At 41.1% G+C, this 23,350-nt stretch overlaps 1 protein-coding gene across 1 annotated transcript in view; it reads right to left on the bottom strand.

Moving 5' to 3' along the window:
- Positions 1-5,196: 5,196 nt before the first annotated feature.
- Positions 5,197-23,350, bottom strand: part of LOC146632207 (potassium voltage-gated channel subfamily B member 1-like) — a 36,563-nt gene continuing 18,409 nt past the window's right edge. The window contains exon 2 of the mRNA XM_085354168.1: positions 5,197-7,017. Within this exon, the coding sequence (XP_085210294.1) occupies positions 5,197-7,017 (1,821 nt within the window). The remainder of the gene's footprint in view (positions 7,018-23,350) is intronic.

Raw genomic sequence — 23,350 nt, 5'->3', positions numbered from 1 at the left:
TACCATATTGTCCAATCAGAGCACTTCGTTCTCAGACTGCACACTTCCTGGTGGTTCAGAGAGATCCTAAAAGTAGAATGTGGGACTTCCCATGATGCACTTCTTCTCCATTCCTGTCTTTGCACACCCAGTGTGTTTGTAACCCCACTACTGTATGTCATTAAATTAAATTGTGTCTCTGCTCTTTCCCATATTGTTCATATACTGCTTTCATGCATTCACACTTACACTACAATGGATCCATTAGACCAAACTTGGGGTTGAGTATCTCGCCAAAGCATGGGCTCATTAGTCAAGCAAAAATATTGTTCTGGTCCCAGTGTTCTAATAGTGTTTGCTCCATTATGGAAGAAAATGGACAGTTGGATGCATATTTTTTACCTTGAATTGATATCCACGTCACCTTAAGATTTTGAAAAATGCAATAAAAATAATAACTGTAAAAATAATCAACAAGTAATTAAGTGTTGATGTTGGTATTGGTGGTCATTGCTGGCACAGAATGGAAACTTCACTGGTCACTCATCATTAAAACTAGATGTACTGTGTTTGATGCAGGAAATACAGTTTGTTCTTCCATGTAAATTAATGGCATACTGAGACTGCTGTGGAGAGTTGCACCAAATCTGCTCAGTATTTCTCTATATGAACTTACTGGTGAACCTCTCCACAACAGTCCGTGTTTCACATGTGGCGTCATGGGAAACTTAACCTCCCACTCCTGAAAGTTTAGTCAGAGACATCGGATCCGTACACATCTTAATGGATACGAAAACATACCACTAGAGGGAGCTATTGTATAAAACAAGCAGTGTTTATCCTCGACCCTTTAGCTCAGGCTTGTGCAGTCACTGCAGTTTGCTGTCACACGTTGTTATGTATGGAGGACCACAAGAGCCACGGGCATCGAAATAAAGAATTCTGTGCTTAAATAATGAACTGTCTTACAAGAAGAGTGAGACTCGCGGGACCAACACTGGATTATTGTCTTTATTAAGCATCAGTCAGTAAAATGAGAAATCTGCTTCAAAACTGCTCATTATAGACATTTTCCTATAGCTTTTTATTCTCTTTTCTTTTTTAGATAATATTTACAAGTTCTGTGTGTCAAAGTTTCATAGCGCTACATGCACTGAACAATGGGAAATCACAAATATTCTACAAAGTCAACTGGTACAAAGTACTAAACTTTACAAAAGAGACATTTTCCCAGACACAGATGGGGCGACGTACAGACCTGCGTGAGTTGAACAGAATGATTATTTCCCTGAAGGAGGGGGAAGAAAAGGATTGAAATCAAATGAAGTGTCTGTATTTGGCTTGAAATGCTTACTCAGTGATAAAACTTGTGCTTTCTGGAGTTGTATGAACTAATGTGTAAGTTTGTATTTTCTCAGTTTTTTCTTTGTGTTGTTATTCCTATTCTCGTTAAGAAGCCGAGGGCTTAATTTAGGCAAAATAAATAAAGTGCAGTTCAGAAAACAAGAGGAAATTATATAAAAAGCAACAAGGACATTGTTAACATTCATCCAACACAGAAAAAATGTATTCAAATAGACTATGGCTTGTTTAGAAAGTCAACTAGATTAGAGGCTCATTTTCCAAAATATTATTTACTGCATGTCTGACTGTTGAATGCTAATGAGCCTTCATTCTTCACCGTGTGACACATGCTCCCCCCTTTCCTTGTTCTTTTCTTATGTCCCTAGCACCTTCAGCAGCCAAAGTTATATGACCATTTGTCAGTTTGACATTTTTATTCTATTACAATGCAGCATTGGGCTGGGCTGCAAGAAAAAAAAAGAAGCAAAGTAACTACACAGTCAGCGGTGTAGCTGTGTAGCTTCCTCCAAGCCACCCCTTTTGCCAGACTTGCAGGCAAAGTTTGTTCTTCAAAAACTGCATGACGCCATCTGACCAAACACACTGCTGTAACTGAGCCTTTCCTGCAGGCTCAGACCTTTCCGGTGCATGCCCAGGATTGTATTTATAGACTCACTGAATTGAACACATCCTCAAAAGGTTGCCTCATCTGCCTGCTTTGCACTGTCATTCTTCACAGAAGACTCGAGCACAAGGCTGGGCCTTGTAATGGAAAATGCATACGAGTGATATAATCTGACTGCATAACTCTGCTTCTTACTGACAGAATGTCAAAGCAGTTCTTTTGCCTGAGAGACGCTTTACTCTTCCCAAAAATGAGCGAAAGAAAAAAGGAAATTTCTTTGTTAATACTTCCATGCTCTCCTCTGAATGATTAACTTCTGTCTTTGTTGGTCATGAGGTGAAGGAGCAGAGGAACGTCAGTTATAATCAGGGTAACAGTTCTACTGCACAGCTAGGAAGCTGAAGTCTTTATTAACTGCATCACCATAGATGGGGGCATATGTTCGTACTCTGTCTGCTGTCTTGTAATTTGCTGAAATGTGTCCATGTTTCTATGAAAAAAAAAGGGAATATGTGACTGTTTTTAAGAGGCCCATAATCCAGTTTTCTGTTTACACATTTGTTTTTAAGCCTTCACCACACTTGAGTGACAAGCGAGCAGGGAACAAACTGAGAGGAATGAACAGAATGTGAATGCTGTCTGCACTCTCAATATGCTATTTGAGTCTTTAAGGACTCCATCTCTACAAATTCGACTACTTGCTTGCATCAAATCTGAGCCATTCAGTCATCTCAGCCATCACCATGGAAACAGTGGTTGTTCACTCTACCGAGCGAGTCCCCACCTGTTTGTTTGTGTGGACCGGGCCTTTTCCGTGCACCCGTTTGGTGCTTTTTGAGTGAAAGTGCACAGGAAAGACATGAGAGAAAGGGCTGTAGATATCTAATATATCAGTCTGACAACATGATGACCCAGTTCTCTATGTGTTTATTCGCTGTTTGTTTTATTGTCATTCAGGCTCCATTAGACAGGGCACAGCGACAGATTCAGCGTGCAGAGTAGGCGTTCTTAAAAGCAAAGGCACCAAAATATCTAACTCATATTACGTCTAATGACTGCAGACATTGCACAGCAGTGAATATCTCTTTTAAGCTTAAGGTCCACTACTGAAAACGACTGCTTGTAGCTGGCTTGCATGATATGTTGTAAGTTGCAATAATAAAAAAATGATACTTGCTTGGTTTCTGTAAGAAAGAGCATGAGAGCACCGGATGATCAACGCCCGGATCGCTCATGTGTCCAGTGATCATGTGTGTTCAGAAAAGCGGGATGACGGATCCCTTTGGTTGAACTAAAGTGGCCTAATGTACCTCCTTGCTGTTTGTGTATCAGAGTGGCAAGCTGCACATAGCTGCGAGGTGTCTTTAAGTTTATAAGAGATGTCATGTGGACTCAAGTGAGCATAATGTTTTGGATTTCTGGAAGCGAACCACTTGCCAGGATCCAGAGAGTGTAAATAATCAAATTAGCTTTCTAAATGGATCTGAAATAAAGTGCTTCGTTCCTGCCTTCCTTTTTCATTTTCCTATTTCATCCTCCATCAGCAGTCGTCTTCTTCAGGGGCCAGCACGCTCTCTCTGGCTCACATGTTTGTCCCCAATGAGCGAGTATGCCCCCTTGATATATGTCACGTTCTGCTGTTTAGAAAAGGAATGCTTCAATTTCTAATATTCTTTGAGATAAATCATCAGCATGAGTTATCAGACAGAACAATTCTTTGGTTCTTCACATCACACAAAGAACAGAAGGACAGAGAATTACTGGGAGACAGTAGCAAACAATACAAAGGTATGCACTGCAGATTATTGTCTAATAAATGCAGCTCCATTGAAATAATGCAGTACTTGAAATGCAAAACTATGAGATTATGCACAATATATTTATCTAAGAATCCATTCTTTTAGAAAATAGCTTAAAAATATAAATTATTTTGATTCTTTACCTTGTACAATAAATGTGTATCGTTGTAACAGATTCTACTTGCGTAATTAGAAATGTACAATATTCACACTCGGAAGCTCAAATCTCTGGGATTTTCACTGCTGTCTTTCCAGCTGTTTTGATGCTCATAAGCAGTGTCATTTAATGCAAAGTTTATCAGCTACACCAGGAATGGCGACTCCCCCTCAGCTCCTTCAAGAAACTTTTCATCAGTGTCAGACAGTTTTTTTTCCGTTTAAGTTTCCTCCACATCGGACATGAAGTCTAAGAGACATGCAAAAGACATTTAGAAACAAAGAAAATAGGTACACAAGCACAGATAACGCTTTTTTCTTCTGTGTTAATAATAAAAAAGTGCTCTCTCTCTCTTTCTCGCCAGCAGCCTGGCACAACGAGAACAGGAAGGACATTCACGGATATAACCTCACAGTGTGTCTCTGTGTTGTTTAATGTGACCTGTGCAGTAAAAAAGAAAAGAAGAAAAGAGATCAACGAGTAGGACACTGAACTTTTTTTTGACGACAACAGACTGAAACACTTGAGTCTTACTCGAGATCACACTCAAGACAAGAGACCACAAACGTTACATAGGAATAAATATAGTAGATATGAAAGGTAATGATTAAGCACACGTGCATGCTGCCTGACTGCCTGTTAATTTCTGGCTTTCGCTCTGCCGTACAAACATAAAACACAGGAGACGACGTGTACTAAGGCCAGTTTCGAGGAAGGAAGTTAAAGGAAACAAACTACGCATTTTCCCACCACTTCATCGTATACGCTGAATATAGGTTATACACTGTGTAGAAAGTAAAAGAAAATGTGTATTCCCCTTACAACTCAATATGCCAGGTTTCAATGCCCTTTGTGGTTTGCTACTGATTTGACAGCCTTTGCTATTGTGGCGTCAAAGTGCTATCCAGGGATGCCGGGAAAGTAGGTTTTTGCCTTATGAAAAAGATTAACTGTAGTCAACTGGACAGGCTAAAAGAAATGTATAAATTGTAAAACTCTTCAGAATGTATTCCTTGCTTCTTTTTTTAAAATCTCTTAAGAGTTCTCTGCTAAAAGGATTTATTTACGAGTTATTAGTAGAAAGAAGCTCAAGAGGACACAAAATTCTTTCCCAGTGTGCACAGTTACTGTTTCTTCACGGGATAGAAGTATTTTTGTAAGTCTTTAAATGTTCCCGCAAATGTTTTCCGTGCCTTTCATAACGCTGGGAGGTTCCCAGCGCTTCTTATTTGCTTGTCACCTCCTTTGCTTTCTATTCACGTTCTGTCTGTTGTCTCTTTTCTTTTGGTTCTTTAAGAGTTAGAGTGACTCTTCTCTCCCTGAAGTGGCTGAAGTTCCTGAGCCACGTGGTTCTCCTGCCCCTCTAACGGCAGTGTGCTGTTTCCCAGCTTCCGTTGGAGGCCCTCCATGTGGTTGGGAGCCTGCTGGAAAGTGGAGCGATGGCCAAACTTGGGGCTGGATTTCTCCAGGAGTCTTTGGGCTGGGCTGGCGACTGAACCATCATGCGGGTGCTCCTCCTCATCTGTGTCAGCATCAATGAACTTACTGACGGAGGCATCGTGGAACGTGAACATGCTAGGCAGTAAGTTTTCTGGGCTCTTGCTGGGTGTTCTGCTGCTGGCGGTCGTGTAGATGGATGCCTCGGGGCTATGCACGGACGAGGTGTCTGACAGGACTCCCGTCCCCGAATCCTCACCGCCTCGGAAGTTGACTTTATGAGAACGACTTTTGAGTGGGTTGTTGATGTGTGTGCCTCTGGAGTTTGTACCTTTGCCTGTCAAGGGTGTTGTGGCGCCTTCATGCTCATTTTCCAGGGTGGTCTCCAGGCTCGGGTTTGTACTGACCTTGCCCGGGATGTTGCTGATGGGGCTTTGGGAAAAGCGAGAGCTCTCAGGTAAGTCAGTGGCACAGCTGATAAAGCTGTCGATACTGGACGTGCTCTTCATGTCTGTCACAACCTCCAGTGTGCTTGGGATAGCTTCATTGGGGATGCTTCCCATCTCAAGCTGAGCTCTTTCTCTACATTTGGACGGCTGCCCCTTTTCCTTGCCGGTGAGGCTGGGTTGCGTTTGGGCCTTGGTCATCTTGTTGTACAGCTCCTCCAGTTTCTGTGCACTGAGGTGCTGGGGGCTGCTGGAAGGCTTGGCCTGCTCTACATAGTTTGATTCAAGGGTCTTGGTGGGGCTGCCTGGGTTGGTCTTTGACTTGTTTTTCGGAGTCCCTTTGTGGATATTAGGAGACACATGGTTATCCTGGAGTTTCTCCTTCATTTCATCAGATTTCTCCACCATTACGTCCATGAGCTCCACACTGCGGCCAAATGCGTCTTTAATGTTCATAGAGACAATGCTACCATTTCTCCTAGCTCTCTCCAGAGCCTCCCTTCTTTTGATGGCTTTCTCCTGCCTCTTTTGCTCTTTGTAGAATTCAGAGAAGTTATTTACAATGATGGGGATAGGCAGGGCGATCACCAGAACCCCCGCAATGCAGCACAACCCGCCGACTATCTTTCCCAGCAAAGTTTTTGGGTAAATATCTCCGTAACCCACTGTGGTCATAGTAATGGTAGCCCACCAGAAGGAAGCTGGGATGCTCTTAAACTTAGTGTCTTCTTCATCTTTCTCAGCGAAGAACACCAGACTGGAGAATATCATAATTCCCATGGCCAAGAAGAGGATAAGGAGACCCAGCTCATTATAACTCCTTCTGAGAGTAAAGCCCAAGGACTGAAGACCTGTGGAGTGACGGGCTAGCTTCAGAATACGCAAGATCCTCATGATCCGAAAAATCTGAACCACACGGCGGACATTCTGAAACTGCAGCACGCTCTTGTTGGATTCTGTCAGGAAGATGGTGACATAGTAGGGCAAGATGGCTAACAGGTCAATAATATTCAAAGGACCTTTAAAGAACTTCCATTTGCTGGGGGAAGAGAGAAAGCGAAGGAGGTACTCCATAGTAAACCACGCGATACACACGGCTTCCACATGGGCCAGTTGTGGATTGTCGGTGGGTTGATCAAACTCATCTGTGTCCTGCAGCTCTGGAAGTGTGTTCAGAGACAAGGCAATGGTGGACAACACAATGAAGAGGATGGAGATGATTGCCAGGATCTGGAAAACACAGAGAGAAAAATGTTTAAAAAAATGTCTGCGGTATAAACTTCCACTGCTCTGTACTCATCTATTGCTATTTCCCCAGAACAGTGCAGGTCAGTCAGTTCTCCCCTTTGGTTCACACTGAAATAGTTTAACAGCACTCCATAGTCCATCGCTGTGGTAAACCTGAAGGGGGAACAAGGAGCTTTAGCATGTTAGCAGTGTCAATTACTTCTATTTTAGTAACATTTAGCTAAAATTCAGCTATTTGTAAAATTCCTCACATTTTAGACTACAGAAGCTGAGCTGAACAAATCAAAAAGTGTGATATTGATCAGCACATGCATGCCAAATGTGGATAGTTTCGGAGTAATTGCCCAATCCATTTTGTTAATCTTACACAAACAAGAAGCAAATGCTTGATCATCAGAATATCTCTTAACCGATGGCCGTCTAGACAGAAATGAACACTTAGAGATTAAAAGACTGCACAGAGTATGCAACAAGTCTGAAGCCATCTGTTTTGTATTCATGGAAGGCTCCTTCTCATTACCCTGAATGTGGAGCTCGCACCACAGTTTTTATTTTCAAAACCAGATTCATCAAAGTTATTATTTGCAACAAAGAGGAAAAGTATCACAGATACATCAGACATTGCTGTACATTCAGGGGAGTCATTTTGCTTTATTGCAATTCACAGCGAATATCAGTGCAGATACTAAAACCATCGTTTGGCTGAGTTAATCATGTAGAGAAAATCTGATATGATGACAGCCTTGATGGGATATTTTTTTAGACCAGATGGTTTGAAAAGCTTCTTTCAGAACAACACTCAGTGTCTTCAATTGACCTTCTGGCTTTTCTTCAAGCATCGCCGGCTAATGGAAACTGACAGTCAGGTCTATGATTGGGTGTCTGCTGATGAATGGGAAAAACACTGCCACTCCAACTCTGCACTGGCACAGTACAGCTGGTCTTCAGGGCTGGGATCAGGTAAGATGCTTGACTGAATCAAAACTGATATAAGAGTTTGAGTCTTGTATGGCAGCAAGGACGGTCATTCCTGAGAGAAACTCAGTATCAAAGAGAAGAACTGGTGTTGCTCCATTTGTAGCATTTAACTGCGTTTTTCAGAAATAGCTAAAACGCCCTGGTTCATCCTTTTGATGATATTAGTTCACGGCCCCTTTAGCTTTTCTACTTTCATGTCAGCATTTCAAAAGAAGGGTCGGAGCTAATGTGAACTCTGGGGCATTTTTCTTTTTGTGTCTTGCGCTACACTGGAAGAGAGTGTAAGCAAAAGACAAGAAAGCAAGAGAGCGAGAGGGAGTTTCTGATTGTACCGATACTCCTGAAAAAAAAAAAAAAAAAAACCCAACAAACAAACAAACAAACAAACCCTTTGAGACTTTACTACCTCTGTCTCCATTTCTATTCATTCTGCTACAATCCTTCAATGCCCCGGGCTTCAAGAAAACCCGGATGAATTACTTTGCTGCAAAGGACAGCATGCGTAGCAAGCGAGACCCACTGAAAGGCTACTGGAGACCTTTTAAAGCACTGAGCTACCTACTAATGATATAATCTGCTGAGTACAACAGGGTCTAGTCATAGTGCTGGGGATTAGGAAGCCTACACCGTTGTGGCTGTGTAGGTGTGCCACACCTATTATTCCTGTCCTGGAGTCAGTGTGAAATCCAGCACAAGGTCACTGTCGAGGCCATGTCCCAGGCGACTGGAGAGCGGGATTATTCCCTTGTGCCAGTCAACCTCTATAAGCTTTAATTAATCTTGACAGGTGAGCGTTTCCACACCTAGCTTGGCCTTTAAAGAGAGAGGGGCTAAAAGCAGTGAAAGTTTTGTTCGGATGAGGCAAGAGAGGACAGGAGTTTAGAAGCAAGAGGGAATTAAAGGGCACCCCGAAATGTAAACTTTATCAGAGCTTTCCCTGAAATAGCCTGCCTCCAGGTGTGGGTCCCAAGAGAGTCAAAATGATGGATTAAACTCTGAAATAAGACCTGTTAGAGGTAGATTTCAGGTAACTAAATAATCACACTCAAGAGAATAAATCAGCTAAAGTTATAAAAAACACAAACGTTACCCTTAACTGTAAAAGGTAAAAGATTGCAGCATTGTTTTCAGTAGTTTTGCGAGAATGTGGAGGTCACACAACTTAGCAGAAGCCCTAAAGGGGAGTTTTGGGAAAAGCAAATCATGCAGGGAGCGCGCTGATTTAGCATCAGATTGGGACTCAAGACCGAGCCTGAAGTGTTCAGTGGAAACCGCGCTCAACAGATCAGGACTTTTCTAGCAGGCTGGAGAGCACTTTAATGTATCACGCTGAAACCTGGCTGTGTTGTGTAAAGAGAGCACCTGAAGGATGATGAGCTCCAGTTCCCATCAAATTATCTCCCTCGCTCACCTTTTCTCCTCACACCCTGGTAGTGAGCCAACTAGGGTCAGCCAGAGAGGAGATTATAGGAACGCAAGCTCGCTACAGTGATACAGATAGACACAGGCAGAGAAGGATGTCTGCTGAGGACACTCGGCGCTGTGACAAATCTGTGACGAAGGGAAAATGAGGCTAACCCAGTCTGTGCTTTGCAACAGAAACCAATGAGCTCCCTGTGGTAAGGACACATGGGGTGCAATATGATTGTGTTCCAAAGTTAAAGTTAAAATGAATCAGTAGTGTCTTTATGTAGCTGACACAGTGCACAACTGAAAGGTGAAATATGTATGGGCAAATGTATTACAGTACAGCAGGGACATTAAGACGCAGATGCGCTGCTAAAGAGGGTTATGGTCAGTGCTGTGTTACCTCATTAGCTCTTAATGACAAGCACTGGAGTCATGAGGACAGCCCGTCCCATTTCCTGTTTGCATAAATGGAAGATAAATCTGATCAAGGCTGTTGCTGCTTCTGCACAACCATGGCACACGCTCACCCCTAACAAGCACAAACATATTGAGAGAGAGACACACACACACACACACTCCCCCCCTCCAGCTCAGTAATTAGCCCCAAGCCTCCTTTCCCTGCAGGCCTGTAGAGGCAGGAGACTGAATATTTAATATCCTCCTCAAGTGCAAGCTTTGCTGTCCTGGAAAAGGTGTGCATGACAGGATCCTCAGTGGGCCATGGCGGACTGCAGAACCAGAGATGTAGCCTAGTTTTCACACTGCGTTCACCACTCGGGGGTTGGTTCAACTTCACGCTTGATCGAGGGAGGAATGGACAGGAAAGCAGGGTGTCTATTAACACCTGGCAGGAGGCTTCCACAGGGAAGGAGTGTCCCGCCAGGACCGGAAGACAGAGGGAAGGGGGCCTTGACACTGATACAGTTGTGTAACCGAGTTGTGCTCATTTGCCAGGATGGAAAAAACAAAGCATTTCATTATTTTTAACGAGTGTCCTCACCTCTATATTTTATCAGACATATGTTATTTTGTTTCTCGCTGGTGTTGAGTTCAGATATATGGTTAATAATTAACTTGGACAAGCAACAAGGCCAAAGTTGTTGTAGTGACTGTTTAGGAAAAAAATTGCCAGCCCCTAAACAATGATTCTTTTTTTTTTTCAGGCAAAATGAATGTCAAACTTTGCCCAAGTTTGTGGCTTGTTCCATCAAGACAGATGCTATAAAACTTATGCATTATGAAGGCAGAGCACTTACTTACAAAAGTGAAGTGATGTTTCCATGGGGAGGAAATGCATCACAATATGAATGCTTTCAAATGCTTCTGCAGCACATTTCACCCATCAGCTTTCCATCAGTTTCTTGGCATCTCTGAGATCATATTTATGTTCTCAGAGCAACGTGTAGCCTAAGCATGCTAAGATTTGCCAATTGGCACTTAGCACAAAGTACAAGTCAGCATTATGGGAGTATTATCAGTTTTAGGGGCATTTAATCAGAAACTAACCTTTGACCACATTTACATTTTGGCTTAAAGAGCTGTTACTTAAAAAGTAATCATCACAGAGTTATTACAACTGAGGACGATATGAATACAGAAATACATGTAGTAAGGCAGGGGTTTCGAACATGAGGCATAGGGGCCGGAATTGGCCGGTAAAGACTCCAATCTGGTCCACAGGATGACTTTGGAAAATGTGAAGGAGAAAAGAAATTTTAGACTTTTAATAGTATTTTGCATTTTACTGATAAAGACCCCCCCCCCCCCCCCAATGGCCATTCATGCTACACCAACGTAATTATTTATAGATTTCTGTAATTTTACACACTTACTTCTTATTTCAAAGAGTCATGCTTACAGATGTCTTTCTGTTGAAATAGCACATAATTTTTTTTAAAATATACTCATCTATGTACACTGGCAGAGAGAGAGTTTTCACTGGTCTGCCACAAAGTGGTCTGGATGTAGCCCATGATGTAAAATCTGACATCAAGAACGGATTTTCCACTGCGTTACGCTGCGTGAACCAATGATTCACTTCTTTGTAACTGGATTTGCCCTTTTCGCAACAAGAGATGAATCAATAGGGGGGATTATGTCACGCAGTGATTCACTTCATTTTATTTTATGTGTGCATGTTGAGTGCAAGATGGCATCTCTAATCCTCTTATTGTTGTACTTGTCTGTGTCTGGCCAATAAATGTTTTCCTGCCCTTTATGCAAACGACTGGCCCGTCCTCCTACAGGGGCTGCTGTGGTGCTGCAGTTATTTCCTCTGCGGGACACTGGGTGAGTGTTTTTGTTTTTTAATAGAGACAGGGGAACAGATGGATGGTATTACATTGCTAATAAATAAAGTGGAAAGTCCTCTCCTTAGTGGAGAAAAGGCCTGTTGCAGCTATAAACACTATAACTCCCCAGGGTTACAATCACCTTCTTGGAAAGTTCCACAAAGGGACTGCGGTGCAATAAAAACTGCTCTCACTTGCTGCTCTTACATAATATAATTATGATGAACCCCTGAACATGCTGTCCTTCCTTTTATTTCCCATATAGTGCTTTTATAGTTTCTGGGACAACATTGTTTACATTTTTTAATATTTTGCAACTGTGAACAAACCTTACAAAAAGACTTTTAGACTTTAACCAGTCTGTGGGCCTCTACGGCATTGAATCCATTTAAGGATTAGGTTATAATAAAATGTGTCGTAACTGCATAAATTGATTTAAAGACAGACCAACCAACTACAATGAGGGAGAACACAACAGAGAACAGAGGGAAACACAGAATATATACACAGGATAACGAGGGAACAGGACACGGATGGGAAGACAGCTGACAGGGGAAGCAAAACTAAACATAGTACACGCGAGATGGAGACTATCAAAGTAAAACAGGAACTAACACACACACAGACTAGATGTCAAAACTAAGACCAGAAAATAAAACAGAGCAGAAATATAACAACAACCACCAAAACCTGGAACACAAACCAAACCTTAGAATATTAAATAAAATGTACATGATGATACTGGTGAGTTAAATAGTAGCAGAACAGCGCACAAGAGCGCCCCCTCAAAATCAAGTAAACGGAACCTGATGTGTTTTTGGAACATACAGAGTCTTACAACACAGGAAGGGCATCTGCCAAATCAAATATGCGGAGCTACCCATTGTTGTGACCTGTGGTGAATGAGGTGACAGATGAAAGTCGCTTCTACAGTACTATAATACAGAAAAGCAACAACCAGCTTTTAAACAAAAAACTTACTCCGAGTCTAACTTGAGCATCGAAATTGACAAGACCTTCTGTGTCCCACACAGGCGTACCCCCCTGCTTCTTTTCACCTTACCTAGCAACCTTTTCTGTCCCAACTTTGAGCATCTCCACAGAGAGCCTTTGTATATCCTGTGCTATGTACTGAGAAGACAGGGAGATAGATTACTGAGCTCGCGGCTACTCACAGGATGTGTCCTTTTGAAGGTGTGAAGGTGGTGCTAAAACGCTGAGGACGAAGTGCGTTAAGTGTGCGCTCACAGATTTCTGTTTTTTGTCTGCCTTTCTGTGAACCTCTAGAAGTCTAACATGCACAATATTTTGCATTATTTTAGTGGTTATCCAGTTCAGATTTAAAAGGTAAAGTATAATTTAAGATATACTATTAAATTCATTTCACCCAAAATGTCTGAAATTATAGTACGAGTTGTAAAAAACTGAAAGTGACCTGATCTGGGCTAATATTTAACAGTCTGCAGTGCATTTCATCTGATTTTTCACTGTATTAGGAGCTCATCATCAGGCTCTCAGAAGCTAAAGACGTCTGCCTTTCGAGGATGGCAGAGAAAAGGTGAGAGGTGGCATAAAGAACAGAGGTGGCTCGGTGAAAATGAAGACAAAATATGGGAGAAGTGAGAAAGTGAAATGAGATTATTCCCTATGGATGACGAGCACAAAAGGCACCAGCGCTGCTGTCACCATGTGAGCATCAATCTCCTTGATAAAACATCTGTACTCCAACCGGAGGCCACAGAAACCTTGGTTCTGATATATCTGGAGCACCTGCACTAGATGATGTAGACTGAAGGATCTCTAGCACGGTGGCCTACAAAACAGATGTTTATTATAAACTGTTTTAGAGATTTTAAAGAACAAATCTCACGTAGAGTGGTCCATTCAGAAGTTTCATATCTAAATCCTGTTTTACATTTTCTTCTTTCTTTTTTTTTTTAAATTGGTTTTTGACATAAAAAAAATTGGACTTTTTTTTGCAGTGTTGCTATAAAATATGTGGACAGTATTCTAGATCATTTTTTCCACCCATTTTTAACCACTTATGCAATTCAGGATCAGAGGGGGGTGGAGCCTATCCCAGTTGTCAGGTTACACCCCCGAAACATTCACCAGTCTATTGCAGAGCTAACAGAGAGAGTCAGACAACCATTCACACTCACATTCACTCCTAAGGCCAATTTAGAATCACGGGTTAACCTACTGCTGTGCTCCTGTCAGAAGTAAAGTCAGAAGGCAAGTATTTTGCTGTATTGTCAGTGATGAACATGAATGACTCTACTTATCTAAAGAACTGAAATAAATCCTGTTTTTCCTCATTTGTCTGGAACGCATTAACTCGGGAGTGGCGTCACTCTGTGCTGTATCTGGAACGCAGCCTACAACATGCATGACTTTGAACTGTGATTACTCAGAGGAAACCCACCTAGGCACGGCGACACAATGCAAACTACACAGAGCGATCAGTGGATTCAAACCCAGGATCCTTTTGCTGTGAGGTGACACTGCTCCACCTCATGTAAGAATCATTCATAACGTACAGCAATTACACATGATTCTTGTAATAAATTCTACCAATTTCATTAGGATTGTGTTGATGGACAAGTCAGTGGGCGGGTGTCACCACAAAGACTTTAGAGAAAAGAGAAAACTTGTCTGAAGAACTGCGAACCTTTAATGAACTGCATGCTGGCTGCACTCTCTGCTGAACCTCAGAGACAGGCTGGGCTTTCAAACAGCATGTCCCTGTTCAAATAAACCTACTGTGGTAACCCACAATAAGCTTGGGAAGCTTTCCTCCGAGCTGGATGGGGAAAAAAATACAGTCTGCATGGGTGAGCCCTGCTAATGGAATAAGTATGGTGTCTGTGATCCTCAGATGTACAATCCTGTTAGACAGTGGGCGTTTTTCTGCTTGCTGAAATTCAGCACACTGGCAAGGCTCACAGCCATCTCACATCTCCTCTCAGTGAAGACACATCACACCCAGCTGAAAATGACAAGTTCTCAAAATCTGTCTTTGTTCTCGATACTTATAATTATAATTATTATTTTTTTTGCAGGCTGGAGCTCCAGCTGTCTCTTGTTGCTATGGTTGTTGCTCACTATGAAAGTGGCAGCAGTGTTGGCAGGTGAATGGAAAACGAACAGAATTTTTCAGCTGAATCATTACTCTGTGAAAATGGACCATTTGGTGCTGTAGTGCATAACAAGAGCGATGAGATTCTTGCTTATCGTCTATGAAGGCTGGGGTGATGTTAATTAGACAAAAGTACCAGTCGAGAAAGTAACCAGAGCTTGTTGTAATTAATATTCCAGTGAAAACAGGTTTACCTGTAATTAGAGACGATAATCAGCATCAAGAGCTGCTTAAAGAGATTCAGCAGCCATCAGACACTATCATTTAGCAGTGAATGGTGATTACTTACATGGGTGGGGCTTTTACTGTCTTGACTTGCTTTTTAATGAGAGGATTTGTCTTATTCAGGTAACTTCAGGTTTATAACTGGGCTTTTAGTATTATGAAGGTGGTTAACCTGCTCTCTAGCAGGCAGGTACGAAATCAACGCCTCGTGACCAAGAAAATAGCACCACCTTCCTGGGAGATCCCTGAGAATCTCTGTGAGCGGATAGTAAAGGATCACTGCCAATACTGATGTATTATAATTAAGCGTTTCATTAAATTAAAAAAATTTAAAAGGACGGTTTAAGGTTTTAGCCCTCACAGGTGGCATCTAATGGTCTGAGAGCAAGACTAATTTAGAAAGAAATTTAAATACAGGCTATACGTGCAAATTTGTTACAAATGTCATAAGCAAGTAAAGCGTAGGTGAATAATTTTAGGCTCATATGTTGAGGCTTAGAGAATAATGAAATTGTTAAAAAATTCTTTGCAGCCTGCAGAAAAAAAAAACAAGAAACAAAGTTACATCTAAGACTATAAACACAAAGACATGATATCCCCCTATCCACACATACACATCTGAGAGAACTTCCAGTGATGGTTACGTTATTTTCCAGGGGATCAATTAGTCAGTAGGTGGTAAATTTTGTACCTGCTGATCTCTAATCTGGATCCTAACCAGCTATGAAGCAGGTTAGGTTTGCAGCACAAGTTACCATGGTGGTAGGACAACGAGGACAAAAAAGGAAGCCCCTTTGTAGTACAGAAAACCCAGAATTAACCAACAGTTTACCCGGATAACACAAAATCCTTACTCGGCGTCTGGACTCATGTGAGCATAACAGAAAATCTGACGACAACAAATGAGAAGACAGCAGGAGACAGCTGGAGAACGAAGCACATCTGAAAGTAAGTAACACAGGTGAAGACTGGTAGGCCAGGATGACAATCACACAAGAGGGAAAAACAGAGGGTGAAACGAGACACAAGAAAACAAAATCTAACCTTCAAACTCAAACAGGAAGTAACTAAAAGATAAATAATAAACACAGACACAAGAAGATTGACATCAGACACAATGACAGGAAGGGGGACAGACACTAACAGAAGTACAAGACAGAGTCAGGGAATCACAGAGGTACTGCTGAAAAGTACTACTACTAATAACAGAATATTACCCAAAACAGAGAATTTCAAAACTGAGAGTTATCACTAGAATAACTACAAAGCAAAAGCAGGAATCAAAGAGTCAGTCATAGTAAAACAAATACAACTTAATCTATTTGCTTAATGGTCCTTGTTTACCACAAAGACTAAATGTCAGTGGGTTCCTGTGACAGGATTGGGTGTCAGCACTGAGTGGAGATAGTTACTCGTGACATTTACTGTAAACACTACCTGCAACAGGAGAGGCCTGGTTTTTGTGGCTGTGATGCCAACCGGGCGACATGAACAAGTTTTCGGTTTCTGTGCTGGACATTCAATGACTTCACGATAGACTGTGCAGTGGTGCTGTGAAATAACTTAAGGGAACAGTTCAAGATTTTGACTGTTACTCTCATGATTAGTTAAATACTAAAGGGCAGCGGGCAAAATGCTAATGCAGCAAAATGCAAAGCCCTGAATGATTGTTGAAAATTCATGCAGTCTATTGTTTATCACACAGAGTAATTACAGATGGACACAGCTAACCTGGCTCCTTAACAGCTCGCAGAGGCCTTTCTAGGTAAATTTTACCATTAGACCCCACCAGGCTAGCTGCTTTCACTAGTTTCCATTCTGTATGGTAAGTTAAGTTAACCAGCTAATGGTTTATATTGAATATACAGATATGAGATTGGTATTTCTCTTCTAACTCTCAGCCAGACATTGCATAATCTGTTATATAATTCGGTTATGAATATCCACAGGTTCACTAGTGACCTGTTTGTGGGACTAGTTTAGGTTTACCCATCCATTTATCATCCCCAAATAATAATCTTACAGCATTTAACCTGTAATCCCAAATTGCACACTATATATTGGCAGCTGATATTCAGGTGATAGACCAGGTCATCTACCAATCAGAAGGTCAGTGGATTGATCCCGTCTCCTCCAGTCCAGTAACCTTGGTCATATTGAACCCTGGTGGATGTTAAGAGGTTCATTATTTACAATATGTCCCTGTTGCTGATTTTAAAGTATTATTATTTTTGGATACATAATCTAGTAGAGCAGTAGAGAAATCCTGGTAACATCTCACATTTATATGTGTGTCTGCGAGCCTGTGAAACTACTAATGCATCAAAACTAAAATTATCTTAACTGGTCCCAGTGTGCAGACCCACTACTCAGTGTAGCCATGACAACAAATTCACCAGGTTGCAATTATAGAAAGTGCTGCGCCACTGGATGCCTGGCAGAATCTATTTTCTTCCGTTCCCGTTCCTTTTCCTTTCCTTTATGTCTTTCTTGGTTTATGTGCGTGTGTATCATATAGTTTTTTTCTGGTTTGTAAAAATGTAAAAGCATTGGAAAGTAAGTAAATAGTTAGACATAACAATTAATACCTGCTGCAACGTGCACTTTGCTCTATTAGACACTGTCAGGTTCACATACCTTTCAACCACAATATTAAACCATTCTGCCTAATAAAAAGTATGATCACAAATTTCCATGGCAACTGATGAAGATGAATTTTTTTGGATCGTTAATACTAATGTAAGAGTCTGTGTTGTGAGGTAATGACTTCTGCAGTAAAAGCTGAAATCACAACTTTTAGTGTACCTGATTTGCGTCAGGTCAGTTTACCCTTCAAGGTCATCAAGGCCACCGCCTCTTCTACATCTAGAGCTCTCCCAGCATGACTGCTATTTTTAGATCACAACCTGGAAGTCCCATTCTGACCACTGAACTGGTCTGCTCCAGTGTCAAAACTATTGAAACAGTAACCCATCAACCTGAATTTCATTCTGGGGAAGAGAATGAAGGTGCAGGTAGACAAATCAAGTAAGTAGGGGAAGAATTGCCGCAAGCAGAGCCTGCTTGCTGTTGAAAAAGAGGCAACAGGCAAGCATGTGGCCATTAACATTTGTTTTTGTCTCGTAGAGTCATAGCTGGAAATCTACCTGACACGGAGGTGGCTGTGGCTCAGGAGGTTGAGCAGATCATCTACTAATCAGAAGGCTGGTGGTTTTATCCTTGACTGATTCAGTCTGCATGCCAAAGCAACCCTTGGCTACTGAACCCAGAGTTGCTTCAGATGTGTTTGTGGGAATATGAATGTTAGATAGAAAGCGCTTAGACATGGAAAAGTGCTTAAGTGAACGAGTGAATGGGACATGTTTGAGTACAAAAGTGTTTTTTAAGAGTCAGTCCATTTACACTGTGACTGATGATCCTCAATAACACTGTATCATAGTATCATGGTAAGGTTGGTGTACAAATTTCTATATTTAACCCTGCCCTTTGTGCACGTTTGAGGTCTGTGGTGGACAGGTAAAAAGTGCAGGTGGTCAGAATGGAACTTTTAAAAAACAACCTGAAAATGTAATACACTGTGGTGCACAAAAGCAGAATGGATCTTTTCTGCTGTTTTCAACTGGGAATGAGACCTTTTGCATTTGGTTACTGAGTCTGGCAATGGGACAAGTCCTTTGGGTTGATCTACAAGTAGGGGTGAAAGGGAAGGGACTTTGGATTAGATCTGTGTGTGGGGAGTTTGGAGAATGGGCCAAGAGCTTAGACTATTTTTCATCGTGGTTGTTATATAATCTTTGGATTTTGCAGAGAAAAATGGTTACCTTGATAATATGACAGTAAATATATATATAGCATATATGAGTGTAATATAGTATATGAGTATAGTGAGTGGCAGATTCCACCTTGGGCTTTTTTCCTCTATGTGGGAGAACACCTAGTGTTTTATTAGTTGAATAACATTAACTGCCCTCATAAGGATCTAAGATCTTACATGCTACATACTTTACACAGATGCAAAGTGCATCATAAAAACATCTATTTTCCTTTCCGTACAGATGAAACTCCTGCTGTAAACCAGCCAGTGTTTCCTCCTAAAGGATTTAGAAGAGTGGAAAGGCAGACCAAGAGATTTCCTTCGTGACTACAGTCGATCTCAGCAGTGTGTCTCGTGTTCATACAGTAAGGCTTCTGTGTCAGTGTCAAGCTGCTCATTTCTGTCCAGCTGAGGTAACAGCACTCCGAGGCACCTGCTAGTCCTCCGTGGTAAAATGGTAAAATGAAGTCAGAAATACATAATGTAGAAAGGAACCAGCAAAAGAAGATGTTTGAAGTGCAGTGTATGGTGTATAATGTATGCAGCTGAGATGTACAGGCACTAAGGAGCCCTAAGGCAACAGGCAGAAGAGAAACTTTGGAAGTGACCTATTTTCGTAAATACCTCAGTGAAATGTTAAAAAGAAGTTGTGCAATAACGGGCAACTTAAAGAAAGAAAGAACTGAGAGCCTGACATTTACCATAGGAACAGTTTAGAGGGATCTAACCTTTAAAATGAACATTAGTTCAGAGCTTAGAGGCCTGGGATACAAAAATAAAATGTTCATTACATCTGACTTTGTGATGGAGCCTTTCAATGCAGGCTGAAAAAGAACAGGAGAAAATGGCAGGAGCAAAGGATACTTACATCCAGTAAGCTATAAAACTACTGTATTTACAGCGATATAGGAGAATGGTAGATTTCTGCACATCAGGGCTGCGTGGCCTTTCAATCATGCTGTAACAGGAGTGGACAGAGATTTTAATGAGAGATGCATGGCCAGCTGTCTGCCACAGCATATGCTGAGTGCAAACAAAGGCAGGGAACTGCATATGATCTGTCTGAATCACTGGACCAGGATTTGGACACTGATTATTTAAAAAAAACACAGGAAAAGGAAAGATTAGATTAATAGTCATCATGTACAAACAGTAAAGAGGGAAAACATCACTGCTACACGCAGAATTATCCCCCACCTTGTTTGTATTTATAACATAGTTATAAGAACACAAATGCCCTGACAGCAGCACAGTTGTACCCAGATATCCTCATGAGGAAACTGCAGCACTTCAGCGTACAACCCAGCTGATAGTTTCCATGGTGACTCGAGGCTTTTAAGAATTTGCATAACAGATGCAGCTATTCATAAAAAAGAGGACATGGAAAAAAACAGAGGCCAGGGGGCAGGTTATCACACTGAAACAAACAGGAGACACTACAGTACGATTTACAGCACTGACTGACATGTTTCTATTAAGACGTGTTCAGGAGGCTCAAAGGAGCTTGTTTGGCACTCAGGATTTTTAAAACAAATCGGTCACTTCAAAATGATTTATAAATCAAATCTAAGGAGCTTAGAGGTACAGAAATCTACACTACATGTCAAAGATCATCATGGCCAAGATTTGTCTTTTTCTTTTGGCTGCTCCTTTTAGGATTGCCACAGCCAATCATCTGCTAATCCAATCTTCTTCATTCACATTAACTTTCTGCTTTCTTCCTCATTCATTACATCCATGAACCTTTCTCTCTGGTCTTCCTCTTTTCCTTCTGCCTGGCGGCTTCATTTTTAACATTATGTGTCCAACTTATCCACTATTCTTCCTCTGCACACGTCCAAATTATCTTAGCCTTGCCTCTCTTCAGCCAGCTCTCCTTCTTTGCCAGTCATAGTCCCTACATGCAACGTCCCTACTCTCACCTCCATGTTCCCACCTTTCCTCTTCTTTCCCTGACTCTGAATGCACCTTTGCCCTCTTCTTCTCTCTCTTCTTTCCAACTCCGCCTCACTGGTCACCAGCACCAATGGCTAAGGTCCTTCCTGATGCAATCCCCTCAATTTATCGGGGCTTAGGACTGACACTAGGAGTACACTGGCTTGTGACCAGCAATGTTCTATTTCTGTGTGTGTGGTAGACAAAGCTTTGCATGAGTGCATGAATGTGGCTTACAGTGTAAAGCTGTTTGAGAAGCCAGTAAGACTAGATTCTCTGAAGACCACATCCAATATCCTTTATATTACACCAATTAGATTACAGAGGGTAAAAAAAAAATCTTATTTCTGTTCAATTTCCGACATTTAAGTAGGCGGCTAGAAAAAAAAAGCTCCAGGCATGCTGTGCGAATTCTACGAAAATTAGAATTTATTAGATTATCGGATCATTTAGTTGAGCAATATAAAAAAAACCCAAAACATTATTTTGTTCCAGTTTTAAAAATTTCTACACTGAATGTCTAGTGCTGTTAAATTTTGGTATGGTTCCAATACCAAGTAAATACAGGGTCAGTATGCAGATACCAACATACCGATACTTTGAACTTATAAAGTCAGCTTATGTAGGGGAGAGCAGTGTGCCATGATTTATGGGACGAATCATCATCAATCTGCAAATATTCAGAACACATTTTAATGACCACTGTGATTTTCACTTTCCACAATAACTAATACAGCCAAACACACCTTTCAGCTTTCCATGTATTTCAAAGTGTTTTTTAAAGATCTGGAGTATACATGTGCCTCTCTCTAAAGCAGTTTGGTTCAACTTCTGTTGTTTAAATGTGCCATAGGCTGTAAATAAAACAGATGTAGCAGTCAATGCAAAACAGCTCAGAGATTTCTCATTGTGCAGGTTTGATGTATAATTTTTAGTTTCCAAGAAGAATAAAAATAATTATTTATCACAAGTCAGTGGTTTACATACTGAACGTAGGATATAGAAACAGTATTATAGCAGTATATTATACTGTATAGAATAGCAGTAGTATAATAGTACAAGCAGAAGTATCAGAAGTCATCAACACAGACCTTAACAATCAGTTTGTTTTCATAATAATCAGTAGATTATTCACACACACACACACACACACACACACACACACACACACACACACACACACACACACACACACACACACACACACACACACACACACACACACACACACACAGAGGAATGTGTATTCATAAACATAATGGTGTCAGCTCAGCAAGAAGAATGCTACTACGGTCTTTCAGTGTATACAGTTACTCGTGCTGACACTAATCAATAATATTCTTAGCTTATTCTTACATTCTTATATAATAATTTATATAAGAAGTTACTGCTGTTTATCTGGACGCAGCATTTTCAGTGAGAGGCTGAGTGATGAACAGATTTTCCCAGTAAAAACTGTATTTCAAGATTGAACAGACTTGACTTTTTGGATTTCCTTACTTGGATTATTGAGCATGTATCAAGTCAGTTTCAGAGAACCTCACTGTGCTACTTTTATCTTAGCAATAAAGGATAAAAAAACACTTGCATCAAGCTTAGACCCCTTTTAGAGGAAGCACATAAAAAAATGCTAAATTCTCTGTGGAGAAGAAAATTGATTTTACTCCTCTGAAAGCCGTCTCACAGGGAGCCAAGATGCTTTTAACACAAATATGTTACTAATGTATCATTCTTAATACAATTTTTGAATTGTCCCAGGCTGTGTGTACACTTCTTAAAACAAAAAACTATCTTAGTGTGTTAAACGTAGCTTTAAATGTTTAATATATAGCTTCTTTTTTTTTTGCCTTAAAGGAGATCTATTAACCATTCCCCTAGTTTTTACTGGTGGCTGCTCATATTACACATGACCAAAGTTTCAAATGATGTGCTCAGTGTAAAAAGTCCTCCCTGTGAGTCAGAAGCCAGACTTTTCTACTCCTGGCTCCGTATGATGTCAGGGAGAGAAAATATCTTTTAGAAATTAATCTCAGGCAAACACCTCTGGAAGCACAGAAATTCCACCCACCTGATGTTCAGCCAATCAGCAGGCAACCATCCCATTACACTAATTGGACAGTTGGCTTAAGGGGAGAGAAGCTAAACAGCTTATTTCAGAGGTGAACTGAGTGGACGCACCTAGGCACAGAATGAGATAAAGGTTATTTTCAATTCTGAGTCCAATAACAAAAATATGGAGCTGAAAATTAGCACGATAGGTCCTCATTCATGAAATACCCATAAGAATAAGTAATGTCAGAAAAAGCTGCCAAGCCAACATGGACTGTAGCAGACTGCTGATTTTCAGTCGGGCTGTGCATCCTAGTTGTATAAAGTTGAAATGACAGAGACAATGATTTGCAAGTGGAACAAAACTCTAAATTAAAGAATGTTTTTAATGCTGGTGCCATCGCTGGCATCATGGGGCGGAGATACTGGACAGCAACCGAGTGAGAAAAGCCTGTAAGAAATGAGTAGCTATAA

This window comes from Diplotaxodon limnothrissa, linkage group LG5 (genome assembly GCF_057381915.1).
Source record: "Diplotaxodon limnothrissa isolate DT_005_m linkage group LG5, D_limnothrissa_male_GT1.1, whole genome shotgun sequence".
NCBI classification, from domain to species: domain Eukaryota; kingdom Metazoa; phylum Chordata; class Actinopteri; order Cichliformes; family Cichlidae; genus Diplotaxodon; species Diplotaxodon limnothrissa.
Note: the sequence above shows the minus strand (reverse complement) of the source record. Positions and strands in the feature narration are given on the sequence as shown.